Below are 20,500 nucleotides of genomic sequence, written 5' to 3' on the forward strand. Positions count from 1 at the left end.
AGGTAGCTGAAAATGTGATAAGTAGATGAAGGTGAGCTGAAGGTGATAGATCGGAGAGGAGGGTGGAGCGGATAGGTGGGAAGGAAGATGGACAGGTCAAGGGGGCAGTGCCGAGTTGGAAGGTTGGATCTGGGATAAGATGGGGGGGAGGGGAATTGGGGAAACTGATGAAATCGATATTGATCCCATGTGGTTGGAGAGTCCCAAGCTGGAAGATGAGGCTTTTTTTTTCCTCCAGGCATCGGGTGGCTAGAGTTTGGCGGTGGAGGCAGCCCAGGACTTGCATATCCTTGGCGGGGTAGGAGGGGAAGTTGAAGTGTTTGGACAAGGGTGGTGGGGTTATTTGGTGCGTGTGTCCCAGAGATGTTCTCTGAAACATTTTCACAATGACCCAATGGAGAGGAGGCAACGTAGAGAGCAACAGACACAGTAGACAAGGTGTGTGGAAGTACAGGTAAATCTCTGTCAGTTGTGAAAGGATCCTTTGGGGCCTTGGACGGGGATGAGGGGGGAGGTGTGGGCGCCGGTTTTGCACTTCTTGTGGTGACTGGGCAAGGTGCTGGGAGTGGAGGATGGGTTGGTGGGGGTGCATGGACCTAGCAAGGGAGTCGCAGAGGGAAAGGTCTCTCTGGGAATACAGATAGGGGTGGGGAGGGAAATATATCCCTGGTGATGGCGTCTGTAGGTGGCAGAAATGAAGGAGGATGATGCAATGTATCCAGACGTTGGTCAGGTGGAAGGTGAGGACCACTGGGGTTTTGTCCTTGTTGCGATTGGCTTGGTGACAAATTCTGGTTAATAACTCTCCTGAAAGATGCCTTTGGAATTTAGATTAGATTAGATTACTTACAGTGTGGAAACAGGCCCTTCGGCCCAACAAGTCCACACCGACACACCGAAGCACAACTCACCCAGACCCATTTCCCCTATATTTACCCCTGCCCCTAACACTACAAGCAATTTAGCATGTACCTAACCTGCACATTTTTGGACTTTGGGAGGAAACCGGAGCACCCGGAGGAAACCCACGCAGACAGGGGAGAATCTGCAAACTCCACACAGTCAGTCGCCTGAGGTGTGAATTGAACCCAGGTCTCTGGTGCTATGAGGCAGCAGTGCTAGCCACTGTGCCACCGTGCCGCCCTGATGCCACCATGTTGCCCTGTTCTATGATGTTAAGGACCTCTATAAATGCTAGTTGTTGGAATTTACAATTCTCTGGTTGGATCGAAGGACAAAATTGTTGCTTATAAAATTATTATTATTTTGTTTATTCACAAAATGTCTTACCTTTGCAGCACAACAAGGGGCTGGTCATTCACAACCATGCAAATATATTGTTAAAGTGGTAAGTTGTAATCTGCTTGAGTTTTTAGACTTAACATCTATAATCTGATGTATATTAATATGATAATGGTACCATGTATCTAAATATATTTTCAGGATGCAAAGGATGGCAGAATTTTTAACGAACAAAACTTTCTCCAACGTGCTGCAAAGCAAAGTAAAGGTAAATGGCACTTGTGTGGCTGTCAGTTTAAAAAAGAATGCTTTTACAGGGTACATGATCAACAAATGAATTACACAAAGATCAAAAAGAATGAAATGGAAAAATCTTGCTATTAACTGCATCTAACTTATTCCACCATAGACTGCACTCTGTCTGTTAACCTCCTAAATGTTTCCGAATTACCCCTAACGAGAATTGATTAGAATGCTAGGATATTTATCCATGTCTCATTTTCATAATACAACCATGATCGTTTGCTTGGCTTCACTAACTCTGTCATTTTGATTGTGTAGGGTTTTGAGCTACCACAGAATATAGCTATAATGATGAAAAGTGTATAATATGATATTTGGTGTTTAGGATTTTAAAGTAGGCAGATAGATGAGTGTCAGCTCTGTGAAGATTTTTTAAAAATCTGGTCAGAAGGTCTTTTGGAACAGTGATCTAAGTGCATCGATTCAAGAAAGCATGTGTACATTCGAGAGAATGGAAGAACCCATGTTGATAGTGGGTGGGATGTTTATGCAACTGAGTTTACGCCAGATCAGAAACTCACTAGTTTAGTTTTGACCTTCAGAACAGAAGGTTTGTGATCTCTGTTCAAAAGAAAGATACGTTTCTCTTAGCAGAATCATCAAAATTTTAGTTTGCGGGAACCCATTGTCCAAGCAAAGTATTATTAGTCGTGGAGCTTCCAAGCCAGGAGAGTTTGTGCAGAAGTCTTCAAGAATTGTGGGTGGCACAGTGGTTAGCACTGCTGCCTCACAGCGCCGGAGACCCGGGTTCAATTCCCGCCTCAGGCGACTGACTGTGTGGAGTTTGCACGTTCTCCCCGTGTCTATGTGGGTTTCCTCTGGGTGCTCCGGTTTCGTCCCACAGTCCAAAGATGTGCAGGTCAGGTGAATTAAATTGCCCGTAGTGTTAGGTAAGGGGTAAATGTAGGGGTATGGGTGGGTTGCGCTTCGGTGGGTTGGTGTGGACTTGTTGGGCCAAAGGGCCTGTTTCCACACTGTAATGTAATGTAATCTAATCTAATTGAGAGTTTGGATCATTATAATTATGAAATCATGAAATCTTCATGTCAGTGGACTGAGAAAGGAATCTTGAATTGTTTCTTCTGTTCAAGAAAAATCAATTGGGAGGAATCACTTAAGTACAAATTAAGCTCTGAAATTAAGTATTCATGAAAAGAGTGGAGAACAAATTAAAACCTTGTTTTTCTATTTATGTTAAGATCTTTCTAAATGTGTGTGTGTAATTATCTTTTCCACTTGTGTGGTAAACTTGTGTTCTAGTGTTAGCATTTGCAGCTTCGTGTGAAAATGTTTCAAAGTAACAATTGCAATAACCAATTGTTTCTTTGTGGAATCTGACTTGTCCAGCATTGCCATCAGCTAGGGTCATCATGCTGTCTTTCAACCTTAAATTTCCAATCTCTTTCATACAAAAGCCAAATTAATTTACAGTCAGTACCCAGCAAAGCATTATTTCATGCCGTCTTTGTTTGTTATCTACAAGCACAAGAACTGCTAGAGTTGTAATGTTTTACGGCTGAACAGAAACTTGCAGAATAAGCAATTGTTTTATTCCAATTATGAGATGTATTCCTACATGAAATTTCCATTGTTGAATTGCTATACATAATGTCAAACAGAACTGTTTCACCACTAAGTATCCTATTTAATAATAGCACTGTTAAACAGATATGTTGGTCCACAATTTCAGTTGCTGAAACTTCAAAATTAGCACTGAATTTTATTTTTTCATCAAGTAGGTTGAACATAACGATTATGAGCAAGAGTAGACCATATGGCCTCTTGCACCTGCTTTGCCATTCAGGACATCATCTTCACTTCTTGATCAAGAAAGCTTGTGTGGGGATTTTTCACACAATGGAAGTTATCTGACCATAGCATACAATTCTACACAATTGTGAAATTTAATTGTTGATTTTTAAAAAAATTATGCTCAATGTTTTGCTTTGAAAGTATTGTGAAACTTAGATTAACTACTCAAAATGCAGTCATCTTTAGAACAGCAGTTCAAGTAACTTACAGATTTTAAAAAGAATCAAGTAATTTATTGTTAATTTTTTTGTTATTGTAAATGTACTTAACAGATATCTCCCTTTGAAAAACGTGGTATTTTGTTTTGCCAATAAATTCAATTAGAATTATTGATTAGTTTATTTTTTTAAATAGTGGACAAATGGCTGAAGTCTCATATGATGAAGTTTCTGGGAATACCGACATGTGTTGGCTTTGGATTCCATGAAAATATTTGCAGGTTAGTGCATGAATGTGTAGTTCAGAAAAAAAATGGCATTTCTTTAACTGGATACAAAATTACTTTGAAAGTAGGAGAGAGAGGGTGGCAGTGGAAGTTTGTTTTCAGATTGGAGGTTTGTGACAAGCCATTTGCTGCAAGGATTGCTGGGTCTACTGCTTTTTGTCATTTTATATAAATAATTTGCATGTGAATATAGAAGGAATGGTTAGTAAGTTTGCAGATTACACCAAAATTGGTGGTGTAGTGGACAGCGAAGAAGGTTATTCTGAGTGGCAGATGATCATTTTGTTAAGGCAAATCAGGGGAGGACTTACACACTTAATGGAAGAGTCTTGAGGAATGTTGCCAAACAGACCTTGGGGTGCAGGTTCATATTTCCTGGAAGGTGGAGTCACCGGTAAATGGTATGAAGATGTTTGGTCAACTTGTCTTTATTGGTCAGTGCGTTCAGTGTAGGAGTTGGGATATTATGTTGTGGTGTTGGGGTTAGAGCACCTTTGGAATACTGCATTCAATTCTGGTCACTAGAGGTTGTTAAACTTGAAAGGGTTCAGAAAAAAAATTCATAAGGATGTTGCTGAGGTTGAGGGTTTGAACAATAGGGAGCATCAGAATAGACTGGGGCTATTTTCTCTAGAACATCAAAGGCTCAGGGGTGACCTTACAGCGGTTTATATAATCATGACAATCATAGGGTGAATAGCCAAGGTCTTTTTCTCAGGGTAGGAGAGCATAGGTTTAAGGTGAGAGGGGGAAAATTTTAGTGGGGGCCTATGGAGCAATGTGAAAGATGCGTGTCTGAAATGAGCTGCCAGAGGAGGTGATGGAGGCTGGTATAATTGCACCTTATAATAGTCATCTGGAAGCATACATGTTTGGGAGAGGTTTAGAGGGATATGGGTCAAATGCTGGCAAATGGGACTTCATTAATTTAGAATATCTGATGGGCATGGATGAATTGGACCGAAGGGTCTGTTTCCATGCTGTATAATTCTGTGATGGTCCTGAAGGACCAGAGAATATTTTTCTTCCCACTTAAACTCTTTATAGCTACTAGACTTTATTTATAATCCCATTAATCTCTTCTGTGCCTGACAACCTTTTTAACAAATAATGATTTTGTCAGACTATTGGTTTAGAGGAATTATGCTCAACTTAATTTGAGGGAGCTGAATCAATATTAGAGACATCAATTTGTGAAAATTTCATTATTCCTTCTATTCTCCATATTCAACAAGAATTAAGTCAATATCAATACAGTTGGAGTACCTCCAGTATTTTGCAATTGTTAGATTGCTGGTGCAGAAAAACAGCTAAGTTTGGTAACTGAATTAAATGTGGAAACAGGTTTTTAACCATGTTACAGCAAAGAAATCCATACAGGAGTTAAAATCCTATTGAGCAATCACAGCCATTTAAGAGCAAGAAGGAAGGTCTAAGTTCTTGGAATTCCTTGGATTAGGTAAAGCGCAGAGCAAAAACACAAAACTCCGTCATATGGCCAGTAGATTTAGAAGGGAACCGCATAAAGAGATTGGATTTGGAGCTTGTAGTTGAAGTGAACAGGAGCTTGGTTCAATAGCCATCTGTATATTGTTACAAATGTGCCACCATTATCGTAGATTCTGATCCTAATCTGACATAAACAGATTTAAGAAGTTCATAGAAGTTCAGATTCAGTGTAGTGTGAAACTAGATTTTACAGCAAATTTAAGTTTGCCATCTTTGGCACTTATGGGAACATCTCTCAAATGTGATGAAATGGGAGCCCTCTTCCTGTGCTCTTTCATTTAAATATTAGCAAATCTTACCTTTTCCCTTTTCAGCTTTTGCAAAGACTATTCCATCTGTAATCTATTCCTTAATTTCCCAACATCATCTCCTTCAAACAATACCTGTCTTTTTACCCACTCCCCTCTTCTTCACCCTCCAAGATCTGAAACAGCCCTTCTGTACGAAACAGTGACTTGCTTGTAATTAATTTAATACAGTATTTATTATTCACTGCTGACAAAGCAGTCTCCTTTATTTTTGGGAAATGAAACAGCCCAGATGATTAGTCAGCTGAAAACCTCCAATTAGCCCACAAGATGATCCCAAGCTTCCAGCTGCCTGCCTTTTGAATTCTGTGCACCAGCCCCACTCAGTTCTTTCTGCCTTTGGCCTCCTTCATTGTCCTAAGGAATCTCAATATGTAAGTTGCTGTACCTCCTGTTTCTTGCACTTGCGCAGTAGCAATTTCCGGGATTCAACATCCAATTTGCTTTTGTGGTCTCTCCACATCAGAAACTTTTCAGACCCAAGTGTTTCTTGTGTCAATGTGTTAGTTATGCAATTAAACTTATTTTTGCTTGACAAACGTATTGTGACACTGAGCAGCTACTTTGTCAAATTATGGAGGTTTCCTTGATTGACACGTGCATATTGTGAATCAGTGATACAGAAATTTACATTGTGTGGCTGAGATTGGTAGAGTTCTGTTTGAGTTAGTGAACTGTTCTTTTGTTGGCTGAGTAATGCTGAAGTTCAGATTGACACTAGGGTTGGTAAAGTGTCACTTAAGCTGATAAAGTTGAGGATGGTGTCAGCTATAGTGACTTGCATTTGCTCTTGTTTGTTACTGTCGAGCCACTGAAACTTTTAGATTACAGGTGTTTTGGTATTGAGATCTCCAAATTGCCAGTTGGGCATTTTCCATTTCAGGGTTGGAGACTAAAATGATATTTTGCAGGTATTGATCAATGATTAAAGGATGGATGCTTTGGTTACTGGAATCTTCTGGTGCCTGTATTGACTTTGACTTTGTATTTGCACTGTGGAGAACAGGAGCCATACACCCATTCTTAAAAGCTTTGTGAATGTCAGATGAGCATCCTTCAACCTAGGTAGTGTTACATCGAAGTAGGATGGTCATTTGCATCTTTTCAGGATGATACACCTATTTAATAGATCTTATTTTGTCTCCATTTGCTTCTGTTTTGTTATACATATGAATACTGTATTGGGCTTATCACTTGGATGTCATTTTAACTGTCAGATGTTTTGTTTTGTAGGTTTCTTGTATTCCCAAATTTGGGTAACAGTCTGCATTCAATTCTTGATAAAACTAAGAAACCCATGTCTGATAAAGCAATACTTCAGCTGTCTTACCGAATGGTGAGTGTTAGTGAAAATACATATTTCTAGTTTGGGTTCAGTCTTAGACATTAGTTAACATGTTGATTTCTTATCTTCACCAGATTGATGTGCTTGAGTATATTCATACAAATGAATATGTACATGCTGATATCAAGCCAGAAAATATTTATGTGAATCCAAATGATCTAGAACAGGTAAAAAATATTTTCTCCATCTTGAATAATTTAACCATTGCAGTGACTTATTGTGGTGCTCTTTTGCTTGAAAGCAATACAGTAAGAAACACTTTTGAAGGAATCTGATTGTTTTGAATGTTGGAAAAGGACCTAAGAGTATGAATCAATTGTAACTTTATTGAACAGTAACAAATACTGGTCCATGCACAAACTAAGTTATGGCTGCCAACCAGATACAAAGAAGAGCTGGAAGCAAAAAACAATCTGCATACAAATACAGACGTGTTTGCAGGTACTGTTCAAATGGGCCTAAAATGGTCCAAAGTAGACAGGCAGGAGGCTAGAAGAAGAGCAAACCAGGCAGCATCAGGAGGTGCAAAAGTTGACGTTTCGGGTGTAACCCTTCTTCTGGACTGGAAGTCAGTGTGGGGAGCTGCCGATAAAGGCAGTGGTGGGGGCAGGGTGGTGAAATGGGGATAGGTGAAGACAAGTAGAGGATACGACCTGGTTGGTCAATGGGAGGAATGAATCCGGTTGGTGGCAAGGAGCAGTGGAAGGGAGGGGGAGGAGCAGGAGCTGGGGATGGAGAAGAAGGTTATTTGAAATTGGAAAACCCAGTGTTGTGTCCTTCAGGCTGTAGGGTGCTCAGGTAAGAGATACAGTGTTATTCCTCCAGTAAGAGCTGTGGTTTATTTTGGCAATGGTGGAGGCCAAGGATGGCCATGTCGGAAAGGGAGTGGTTGGGGGAATTGAAAATGGTGGTCAGTGGGAGGTCCTGTGGACCCGCTTCAATGCTCAGTGACCCGTTCCCTGTTTACATTCAGTTTCCTCGATGTAGAGAAGACCACATCAGGAGAACCTGATGCAGTAAACAAGGTTGGAAGAGAGGCAGGTGAACCTCTGTCTCACCTGGAAGGACTGTTTGGAGCCCGGGATGGAGGTGATGGGATTGGTGTACTGGCAGGTTTTGTATCTTTTTGGTTTCAGGGGAAGGTACCTGGGGGTTCGGTGGCGCGGGTGGCGTGAACCAAGGACTGTCGGAGGGAACGGTCGTTGTGGAAGGCAGAGAGGAGTTAGGTGGTTTAATGACTGCATGCCCTCAATATCTTCAGCAACTTCCGGTTCCCAGGCCCACAACGCTTTCTCTTCAGTATGGACGTGCAGTCCCTGTACACGTCCATACCCTACAATGCCGGTCTCCAGCATCTTCCTCTTCTTCAATAGACCCATCCAGCTGCCATCCAGACAGCCCTCTGCCACAACACCTCCATTCCCTGTTCCACTGCTCTAAACCCCCCCCCCCCTTAAAGCAATAAAGACAGTGATCCCCTTGTCCTCACCTACCAGCCTCAAACACTTCAGTCAACTCCAAATAGACCTCGCCACCAAGTACGTCTTCCCCCTCCCCACCCCTTTCTGCCTTCTGCAAGGACCGTTCCCTCTGATGGGTGGTATGAACCAAAGACCCTGCCACTGAAAACCTGGATACCTTTCCCCTCCAACCAGAAAAGATGCAAAACCTGACTGTACACCAATCCCCTCAACTCCAAACAGTCCTTACATAGAACATAGAACATTAGAGCACAGTATACAGGCCCATCGGCCCTCGATGTTGCGCCAACCTGTCATACCAATCTGAAGCCCATCTAACTTACACTATTCCATGTACATCCATATGCTTGTCCAGTGACGACTTAAATGTATTTAAAGTTGGCGAATCTACTACCGATGCAGGCAAAACATTCCATACCCTTTCTACTCTGAGTAAAGAAACTACCTCTGACATCTATCCTATATCTATCACCCCTCAATTTAAAGCTATGCTCTCTCATGCTCGCCGTCACCATACTTGGAAAAAGGCTGTTCCTCTCCACCCTATCTAACCCTCTGATTATCTTATATGTCTCTATTAAGTCACCTCTCAACCTCCTTCTCTCTAATGAAAACAGCCTCAAGTCCCTCGGCCTTTCCTCGTCAGACCTTCTCTCCATACCAGGCAACATCCCAGTAAATCTCCTCTGCACCCTTTCCAAAGCTTCCACATCCTTCTTATAATGCAGTGACCAGAACTGTACACAATACTCCCAAGTGCGGTCTCAACAGAGTTTTGTACAGCTGCAGCATAACCTCATGGTTCCGGAATTCGATCCCTCTCTTAATAAAAGCTAAAACACTGTATGCCTTCTTAACAATCCTGTCAACCTGGGTGGCAACTTTCAAGGATCTGTGTACATGGACACCGAGATCTCTCTGCTCATCTACACTACCAAGATTCTTACCATTAGCCCAGTACTTTGGTTACTCTGACCAAAGTGAATCACCTTACACTTGTCCGCATTAAACTCCATTTGCCACCTCTCAGCCCAGCTCTGCAGCTTATCCATGTCTCTCTGTAACCTACAACATCCTTCATCACTGTCCACAACTCCACCTTGGCCTCCTCCATTGCCAAAACAAACCACAGCTCCTATTGGAGGAAAAACACCATATCTTTCACCTGGGCACCCGACAGTCAGAGGGCTCGATGTTGAGTTCTCCAATTTTAAATATCCTCCAACCCCATTCCCTGACTCCCTTCCCAGCCCCTCCCCCTCCCTTCCACTGCTCCCTGCCACCAACCCGATTCATTCCTGCCATTGACCAATCAGGGCACCCTCTATCTGTCTTCACCTCCTCACTTCAGTATCCTGCCCCTGTCACCTCCACCTCCTTTATCTGCAGCTCCCCCCACACCCACACGCAGTCCTGAAGAAGGGTTACACCTGAAACATTAACTTCTGCACCTCCTGATGCTGCCTGGTGTGCTATATTCTTCCACCCTCTTGCCTGTCTACCTTGGATTCCAGCATCTACAGTTTTTTGGTCTCTAAAATAGTCCAAAGCAAGGAAAGCTGTTAGAATAACTTGCACTTAAAGAACTGGGTGTTTTATCCAAACTGAATGTTATTGGTCAGTTGGTTGAAACTAAATTCTCGAGACCTACACCATTATGAAAGAATTTGTGGACTTGTCCCTTGCTGATAGTAATTATGCAAATGAAACCTGGAGAAAGCATCCTTTAGATAGGACTGATGGCATACCCTGTGTGAACAAAAAACAGCATGTACCTACACCATGCCATAGTTGCTTAATAGAAATACTTGCAGCTGTGTAAAGCATATAGTTATTGTATTACCTAGCAATTTACCTTTTTTATTTGCAGAATCATTTGTCTGTTAATTCATGTTTAATTTGTGTTGCTACTGATTCTTCTTAAGGTAGAAGTGCAATAAGTGAAATCTTGTAATTTTCAGCTGGGTTATTCGGTAAATTTGGATACTTTGGTTCATAATTCCCTAACGGGGGTCATAACAGTTCAGATAACACAAGGACAGGTGTTGCTGAGAACAAGCATGAGGATTGCTCAATAGGTTTTTAAGTATTAAATATTTATTTTATACAAAGTAGGACATCTCATTATGGATGTTTAGGCTGTGCTAAGCTAACAGATCTCAACCTCTGCAGATTAAACACATGAACGCAAACATGATCTAATAGCCATTACAGAAATGTGGCTACAGGATGATACTGTTTGGGCCTTGCATATTAAGGGAGCTATGATATTCAAGAAAACTGAGTAAGAATGCATTTGTGCAATATTTGGAGATTATTTTAGGAGATCAGGATGTCAAAATAGTCTGGATGGAGATGAAGAATAGTAGGGGTAAAAAGTCACTCGGCTGACTGCCCTCTAATCCCTAGCTCAAGGGATTCTTTCAAGGTAGTTTCTTAGAACAACACATTCAGAACCAACCAGCTCTACTATACTTGCATACTGAGACAGGATTAATTAATGAACTCAGTCATGGCACTGAGTAGCAATGATCACAATGTAATTGAATTTTGCGTCTGGTTTGACCGAGAGAAAATGGGTTTAAGACTATATTTTAAATTTTAAGAATGGTGAAAGAGAAAACTAGGCAATTACAAACCTAGTTGCTTCACATCAGCGATGGGGAAATTGTTGGAGTCTGTAATCAAGGATGGGATTACTGAGCATCTTAAATTTTCAGTTAATCATGGAAAGCCAGCATGGATTCAGAGCTTATAGGTCATGCCTGGCTAACTTCTTTGAATTTTTTAAAGAGATGACTAAGATCGTGGACAGGGAAATGTGTATGAGTGTTGTTTATATGGACTTCCAGAGGGCATTTGATCCAGTCCTAGAAAAGAACTGTTAGCTAAGGTAGAAGACCATGGTATTGAGGGCAATTTACTGACCAGGTTGGGAATTGGTGGACTCGCAGGTGACAAAGTAGAGATAATGTTTAGGTAGGATGTGACCAGTAGAGTCCTACAAGGATCTGTTAGGACCTCAATTATTTGCATTATTAATGACTTGGCTAATGGCATAGGAAGTCATATAATCAAATTTGCTGATGACACAAAGTAAGATGATGTTGTAGACAGTGTAGATGGTAGTCTATCAATATCTCATTGTAATTTTATGTTAACTGAATATGTAATGTAAGCAAATGTAATGTTGTCCATTTTGGACCAAAGAAAAGAGTAGACCAGGATATTTTCTAGATGGTACAAAGTTAAATACAGTAGATGTTCAATCAGACTTAGGGTTCAAGTGTGTAAATCTTTAAAATGTGACAAACCGGTACAGAGAATAATCCAGGAAAGCTACTAGAATGTTGGCTTTTATATCTAGAGGACTTGAGTATAAGAATGCAGAAGGTATGCTGCAGTTGTGCAAAATCCTGGTTAGATCCCATGGAGTACTGAGAGCAGATCTGGGCACCACACCTTAGGGATATATTGGCTTCAGAAGCAATACAGTGTAGGGTTACAACAATGATAAAATAAAAGAAGTGCGGATATTGTAAATCAGAAGCAAAAACAGAATTTACTGGAAAAGCTTCAGTAGGTCTGGCAGGGACTGTTCTGAGGAAGGGTCACCGGATCCAAAATGTTAACTTTGATTTCTCTTTGCAGATGCTGAGTTTTTCCAGCAACTTCTGTTTTTGAAACAAAAATAATACTTGGATTTCATGAATTGAGCTAAGTAGAACGATTGTACAAATTAAGCCTGCTTTCTCTAGAATTTCGATGGTTAAGGGCTGATCTGATCAAAACTTTTGAGATATTAGAAAAACAAAAATAGATAAAGATAAACTATTTCCACTAGTTGGGGATTCTAGAACAAGGGAGCATAATCTGAAAATAAAGGCCCAAGACCATTTAGGAGAGATGTTAAGAAGCACTTCTACACCTAAATGGTTGATGTTTGGAACTTTTCCACAAACTGTATTAGATGCAGGATCAGTTGGTAATTTTAAAGCTGAGAAAGATCAACCAAAGATATTAAAGGAAATGGGCCAAAAGTAGTTAGGCCCAGGGGAGAACCCATAATCTGTGATTCACTGAAGTTAAGGCAGACCTAGGGAAAGCATATGCTATATATACTCGAGTAATAGTCCATCGCATGTAGAAGTCGCTCCCTATTTTTGGCCAAAAACTCCGGAATTTTCCATCCACCTTGTGTAAAAGCCGGCCCTCATTCTTCGCAGATAACAGATCAACATTAATGAGTCAAGCTATTTTTCTGTAGATAAATGTCACAATGAGGAAATGTTTTTTTCGTGCTATTCTGTGATTTGATGTACAATTCATACCAATTTAGTGCACAAGAGTCAGGTGACTACCAACTTCATGGAATGCAGTGATATACCTAATTGAGGTTTTGAAATTGCTTTATTTTGTGTAAAAGTGACCTCCAGAAAATAACAAAAAACATGCAGCAGCATTTAAACTTAGTTATTGAAGTTGCAGAGAAGACAAATAACTGTGTAGTAGTAAGAGAATTTTGTTTTGGAGAAACTTGAGAGATTGGCAAAAGATATTGAACCAACTCCAGACAATGTTAAAACGAAAGTGTGTCTACAGGTAAACCTAGCAAGTGGGCACAGTTGGAGGAAAAAGTTGCTGTGGGTACTTGAAAATCATCGAAATAGGAAGTGTGTTAGTCGTGAAGCCATTCAAATCCACACAAAACGAGTCGAAAAAAGATGGAATTTCAGATTTTAAGGCTGGATGGTGTACAAGTTTCATGAGAGAGCATGATTTAGTATTTCAGCACAGAACTAAAATTGCACAAAAGTTGTCTGCTGAACTAGAAAAGATTTTCTAGTTTCACCAGTTTATAAACAGAAATCAGCAGAAGGAAAGCTACAAGTTATTGTGCATTGGAAACATGGATGAAACGACATGCCAGAGAATCAAACAGTGAAGCAAAAAGGAGAAAACAAACAGTATTGGTGAGAACCATTGGCCATGAGAAAAGTAGATTTACTTTATTTCAGTCTTGTATGGCTGATGGCACTAAGTTAAAACCAATGTCTGTTTTTAAGAGAGAAATTTTGCCAAAGGAAATGTCGTCCATATGCATCCACGAGGCTAGATGAATGTAGAAAATGGATGAAGGAATTTTGGAATTTATGACCTGGTGGACTATGCACAGAAAAGATTTTGCTCGTTTGGGGTCAGCTTAGATCGCATCTAATGAAGAATGTTGTTGATAACATCTGATCGCATAACATTGAAGTAGCTGACGTTCTTGGTGGAGTTACTAGTGTTTTGCAACCAATAGATGTTGGTATCAATAAGCCATTTAAGGACATGATGAGAAAGAAGTGGAATAACTGGATGCATGATGGAGAAAAAAACATACGCAAAAGGAGGCGGTATGCGAATTCTATCACTACCACTGATCTTTACATTGTTGATTCATGAAAGGAAATTAAAGCTGACCGTTTTCAAATCATTGAAGAAATGCGAAATTTGGAATGCATTGAATGGTACAGAGGCCAATTATCTATGGGATGATTATAGATGAAGAAGAGGATGATGTGCTACCGTTAACTATGGACAGCAAGGGTGTAGAGGATCCTGATGATTATGAAGCTTTTTTCGGTATTGTAGATGTTGAACAGTGATTTTGCAGGATTTTAATGAACTTTTTGTATTTGACATGTTTAAGATGTAACATCTACTAGTAGTTGTGATTTTAAAGCTGTATTATATTTCTCCTTCACTTTCTGTATGTATAAATAAAAGCTTACTACTGTTAACTTATTTTTGTTTCTATTGTCTTTATCTGGTAATTACAGTAATTTGTTGTGGGTTTTTATCTTTATTTGTTTAATGATCAGCTGAGCTTCTGCCAATGATACAGTGCGAATTTCAAAAGTAGTATCCATTTAAGTCGACCCTATAAATTTACCCTTGAAAACTAGTCTTAAAAAAAATTCAACTATCACTCTTAGTATATATGGTAATTGCGCAAAATTGAACGTAGATCAGATGATTGTCAGAATATAAAGAATGGTGCTGAGAATTAATCAAGGTGAAATCTGGAGAATGAAATTGGAGTATAAGAGGAGGCAAGCTGGAAATAGAAGGTAAGAATTTTTCCTTTCTAAAAAGGAAAAAAAGTGAGAGTTGGTCCTATAGATATTGAGAATAGTGGGTTAATAGTAGGTAATACAGAAATGGTGGATGAAATGAATAAATATTTTGCTTCTCTTCACCACAGAAAATACAAAAATAGTTCTAAATCAATAGGTGAAAGGAAGAACAGAGCTGGGTATTTATAAAAACTCAAGGTAATTGGGAAGAACCAGTAGGATTTTGTGAAGAGGGAAACCTGATTACTCCTTCAAAAGAACTCCAATAACTTGGTTAATGTAGATAAAGGAGAGCATGTTCATGTAATGTACATGAATTTCAAGAAGGTGCCACAGAAAAGGTTATTGTGCAAAATAAGAGCTCATTCTATAAAAGGCAATGTACTAGCATGGATATAAGATTGACTGATTGCAAAAAACTCTGTATAAGTGAATCTTTTTCTGTCAGAATGTGACAAGTTGAGTCCCACAGGAGTCTCTGATTGGACTCAGTATTTAACATTTTATTTCAATTACCTTCAATTGTGATGGCATGACAGCTAAATTTCCTGATTACCTAAAGATAGATAAGAAAGTATATTGTGAGGAAATGCAGATGGATATTGGTAGGTTGTGAGTGGACAAAGATCTGATACAGCATTATATAAGAAAATATGAATTAATTCACTATGGCAGGAAGAATGAAAGAGCAGAGTATGGAGAATGTAGAAATCCAAGGAGCAGATGGACCTAGATATTCTATGCATGAGTCACAAAAGTTTAGTACACAGGTTTAATGAGAAATCAAGACGATGAATAGAATGTTAGCCTTTTGTTATTTTTATATTCAATTCCACATAATAATGTTCTGTTTAAGTTTGGCAGTATAGTGGTGAGACTGCATCTCTTGTACTGTGCACAGTTATAGCTTCCTTATTTGCAGAAGGATGTAAATGTCATGGAATCATAGAGACATATAGCATGGAAACAGACCCTTCGGTTGAATCTGTCCATGCTGATCAGATATCTTAAATTAATCTAGTCCCATTTGCCAGCATTTGGCCCATATCGCCCTCAACCCTTCCTATTCATATACCCATTCAGTTGCCTTTTTAAATATTGTAATTTTATCTGCCTCCACCACTTCTCTAGAAATTCATTCCATATACGCACCACCCTCAGCATGAAAAAGTTGCCCCTTTCGGTCCCTTTCAAGTCTTTCCCCTCTCACCTTAAACCTTTGCCCTATAGCTTTGGACTCCCTTACTCTGAGAAGACCTCGGCTGTTCACCCTGTCTGTGCCCCTCATGATTTTATCATGATGCTGCAGCCTATTCAGCCTCTTCCTTTAGCTGAAACTCTCCAACTCTGGCAACATCCTTTATAAATCTTTTCAGAACCCTTTCAAGTTTAACAAGATCCTTCCGGTAGCTGGGAGACCAGAACTGAATGCTGTATTCCAAAAGTGGCCTATCCAATATCCTCTACAACCACAACACGGTGGGCGGCACGGTGGCACAGTGGTTAGCACTGCTGCCTCACAGCGCCTGAGACCCGGGTTCAATTCCTGCCTCAGGCGACTGACTGTGTGGAGTTTGCACGTTCTCCCCGTGTCTGCGTGGGTTTCCTCCGGGTGCTCCGGTTTCCTCCCACAGTCCAAAAGATGTGCAGGGTCAGGTGAATTGGCCATGCTAAATTGCCCGTAGTGTTAGGTAAGGGGTAAATGTAGGGGTATGGGTGGGTTTCGCTTCGGCGGGTCGGTGTGGACTTGTTGGGCCGAAGGGCCTGTTTCCACACTGTAATGTAATCTAATCTAAACACGGCCTCCCAACATCGATACTCAATAAAGGTAAGCGTACCAAACTCTGCTTTCATTATCCTGTCTACCTGCAATTCCACTTTCAAGGAACTATGAACCTGCACTCTAAGGTCTCTTTGTTCGGCAACATGCCCCCAGAACCTTACCATTAAATGTATAAGTTCTGCCCTGATTGCTTTACCAAAATGCAGCACCTCGCATTTAACTAAATTAAACTCCATTTGCCATTCTTCAGCCCATCTGATTAAGATCCCATTGTACTCTAAGGTAACCTTCTTGGGTGTCTTCTATACCACGACAAATTTACTAACCATGGGTGCTGGCAGGTGTGACTAGATTGGGTTGGGATATCTGGTCATCATGGATGGGTTGGACCGAAGGATCTGTTTCCATGCTGTACATCTCTAGGACTCTATGACTATGGTTCACATCCAAATTATTGATATAAATGACAAAAAGCTGTGGATCCAGCACCAATCCTTGTGGCACAGCGCTGGCTACTGTTTCAACCTAAAAGTCATCCTTTTAGAACAGATATGGGAAGAAATTATTTTTGGAGGCTGTGATTTTAAAACACTGTCCTAAGGTAATAGATGCAGTTTGATACAGAACTGAGAGGAGACCAAGTAGTTTAGATATTCAAGCTGTCAGTGAGTTGATTTGTTCTCACTCTTAGTCCTGCTCTCATTCCCACATGCTCACTCATGTGCTCTCTCTATTCAAACAATTTGAACAAAAAACTAACTGCTAGTTCAAGTCAAGAACTAATTTAGATTAGCTTCAAATAGAGGATTGCCACTGTTAATAGCAACGTGATTTCATCGCCAAAAATAAAAATATGCAGAAAAGTCACCTCACACCACTCCTTTTGGGTTGGATTCTATGCAGACTTTTGTGTCTTTTTGACTATAATTTACACGCATAATATTTCTTTTATGAAAAGATGTGCCTCATCTGTCTTATCCATCCTATGTGCGAATGAGTATATATGTTTGGATTTAAAAGGACTTGAAGTTTGCATTTAATCACTTGTTTTTGCCACATGCTACAGGATATGTTTGCTTAAAAAAAAAAGCATCCTTGTTCAACGAAACCTGGTGTAAGTTTATTTTCACTTAGTGGTCGGTCAGGCATTGAACAATTCACACTCTCTTGGATGGCTATATTTCACACTTGTAATGATTTTGTGAAATCATGGCAATTGATTTCAGCAGACTACTCCCACCAGTTCACTTAACCAGCCTATAGTTTCTGTTACATCCCCATCTTCATGTTGTCACACACTCATGTGCGTTATTTGGTCTCTTCCTCCACATCATCAATATAATTTGTAAATAGTTGAAGCTCTATTAATGAATCCTGCAACTTTCCACTAGTCGCAGCTTGCCAGTTTAAAAGTGTCTGACATATCCCTACACTTCCTGCTTTGCCTGTTAACCAACCCTCAAACAACATTAATACCCCCAACTCCATGAGCCCTGAACTCATGACATTCAGATGTGGAAAACACTTCTCGGCTTCCTAAAATTGCTAGCACTGCTGCCAGCACTGTATCTGGTCAGTAATGTAAGTTTTAATCTATGATAATATTTTGTCTGATGGGTTAAAAAGAAACATAACTTCTGGATCTACTAAAGTAAAATAATCCTGAATTTTCTTTTTCAGGTATATTTGGTCGGTTACTACTTTGCATTCAGATATTGTCCTGATGGTAAGCACGTTGAATACAGAGAAGGAAGCAGAACCCCACATGAGGGCACTGTTGAATTGATCAGTGTAGATGTACACAAAGGAGCTGGTAAGACCTTGCATGTAGCGATCCATTTTTGTGTTGTATTAATTTCTATATTCCTGTTGTTCGAACAGCCCTTCAACTTTTACTGCATTCCTACGTTTTCTAGCTGATCTTGAAGATTGCGTGAACTACCCAAATAGGCTCGGTGGTGGTCCCCAAATGCTTATTTCTGTAAATTATTTCTAAATCTTGATTTCTGAGGGTGTTGATGCAAGACAAAATTTAACCAGCCTATAGTTTCTGTTTCATTTTATTAATTAAATATAAAATAGTGATAATACCTTACTGATTAGCTTCCCTACTGCTTTTTCTTTAGTGATTGTTATTGCACTTATGTCCTGTTACCATTTTTCCTCTTGATTTATTATTTTGGGAATGCTCCTAGACTCCTCTGCCATGAAGACTGATCCAAAGTATTTATTCAACTCCCATTTGCCACTTGCTGGTTTCCTATTGTTATTTCCCCAGCCTCATTTCTTTAATAGGCCTATGTTCACTTTAGTCTCTCTTCTTTTTTTACGTTTAAATAAATTCTTGCTGTTCATCTTGATATTTCTATTGCAAGTTTACCCTCAAAGTTTATTTTCTACCTTTGTTGTTTTTTTTAAAGTTTCCCATTTCTGGCTACTTCTAATCTTCACTACATTGTTTTTGTTTTTTCTTTAAATTTGATGGTATCCTTGACTTCCCTGCTTAACCGTGGTTGGCTTATCCCCTTCCTAACATCCTCCTTTCTCTGGGGATATATATTTATGAGCTATGAACTATTTTCTTTAAAATTTGCCATTATTCATAACAGTCTTGGCTAAATTCCTTTCTCAGCCTACTCGAGCCAACTCTGCTCTGTTTAAGTTTAGCACAGTTATTTCTGACCTGAGTTTCTTCCTGTCAAACTGAACACTAAATTTTATTATGTTATGGTCACTTTTTCTAAGGGATCTTCTACTTTGAGTTCATTTATTAAATCTGTCTGATTACATATCACCAGGTCCTTTGCCTGATCTCTGGTTGGATCCACAACATTGTAGGAAACTCTCAAATGTATTCTGAATTCTTCTTTGTGGCTACTTCTGCCAATCTTCAATTATCCCAGTCTTTATGAAGGCTAAGTCACCTATGATTTTAAAGTGCTACCATTTTTACATGCTGTCTTTATCATCTGATTTATTCAAAAACAGACAAGTTCAGGAAAGTGGTGGAAGAGGATTGTAAAAGAAGTGTACGATCAAATTAAAATTACAAATCAATAAACCATTCCTATGTTAACATGATTTGGAGATGCCGGTGTTGGACTGGGGTCTACAAAGTTAAAAATCACACAACACCAGGTTATAGTCCAACAGGTTTAATTGGAAGCACACTAGCTTTCGGAGCGACGCTCCTTCATCAGATGATAGTGGAGGGCTCGATTGTAACACAGAATTTATAGCAAAAATTTACAGTGTGATGTAACTGAAATTATACATTGAAAAATTGATTGTCTGTTAACAGACAATCGATTTTTCAATGTATAATTTCAGTTACATCACACTGTAAACTTTTGCTATAAATTCTGTGTTACGATCGAGCTCTCCACACTCACCTGATGAAGGAGCGTCGCTCCGAAAGCTAGTGTGCTTCCAATTAAACCTGTTGGACTATAACCTGGTGTTGTGATTTTTAACTATGTTAACATGAACAGTGAAACAAAGCATCACAATAGTTTCTAGGGATTGAAACTTTAGAACATAGAACATAGAACAATACAGCACAGAACAGGCCCTTCGGCCCACGATGTTGTGCCGAACTTCTAACCTAGATTAAGTACCCATCCATGTACCTATCCAAATGCCGCTTAAAGGTCGCCAATGATTCCGACTCTACCACTCCCACGGGCAGCGCATTCCATGCCCCCACCACTCTCTGGGTAAAGAACCCACCCCTGACATCTCCCCTATACCTTCCACCCTTCACCTTAAATTTATGTCCCCTTGTAACACTCTATGAAGGTTTATAAAATCATGAGGGGCATGGATAGAGTGAATAGACAAGGTCTTTTCCCTGCGTATGGGAGTCCAGAACTAGAGGGCATAGGTTTAAAGTCAGAGGGGAAAAATTTAAAAGGGTCTTAAGTAGCAACTTTTTCACACAGAGGGTGGTATGTGTACAGAATGAGCTGCCAGAGGAAGTGGTGGAGGCTGGTACAATTATACCATTTAATAGGCATCTGGATGGGTATATGAATAGGAAGGGTTTGGAGGGATATGGGCCAAGTGCTGGAAAATGGGACTAGATTAATTTAGGATATCAGGTCAGCATGGACAAGTTGGACTGAAGGTCCTGTTTCTCTGCTGTACATCT

The 20,500-nt window shown here is 39.9% G+C and overlaps 1 protein-coding gene across 5 annotated transcripts in view; it reads left to right on the forward strand.

Annotated features, from left to right (window-relative positions):
* Window positions 1-20,500, forward strand: part of vrk3 (VRK serine/threonine kinase 3) — a 50,454-nt gene that overhangs the window by 13,886 nt on the left and 16,068 nt on the right. For all 5 annotated transcript variants that reach the window (XM_043707058.1, XM_043707057.1, XM_043707056.1 and 2 more), the window contains 6 exons: window positions 1,299-1,348; window positions 1,444-1,510; window positions 3,712-3,796; window positions 6,853-6,955; window positions 7,039-7,131; window positions 18,031-18,163. In XM_043707058.1, the coding sequence (XP_043562993.1) occupies window positions 1,299-1,348; window positions 1,444-1,510; window positions 3,712-3,796; window positions 6,853-6,955; window positions 7,039-7,131; window positions 18,031-18,163 (531 nt within the window). The remainder of the gene's footprint in view (window positions 1-1,298; window positions 1,349-1,443; window positions 1,511-3,711; window positions 3,797-6,852; window positions 6,956-7,038; window positions 7,132-18,030; window positions 18,164-20,500) is intronic.

This window comes from Chiloscyllium plagiosum, chromosome 17, assembly GCF_004010195.1.
Source record: "Chiloscyllium plagiosum isolate BGI_BamShark_2017 chromosome 17, ASM401019v2, whole genome shotgun sequence".
Taxonomy (NCBI): Eukaryota; Metazoa; Chordata; class Chondrichthyes; order Orectolobiformes; family Hemiscylliidae; genus Chiloscyllium; species Chiloscyllium plagiosum.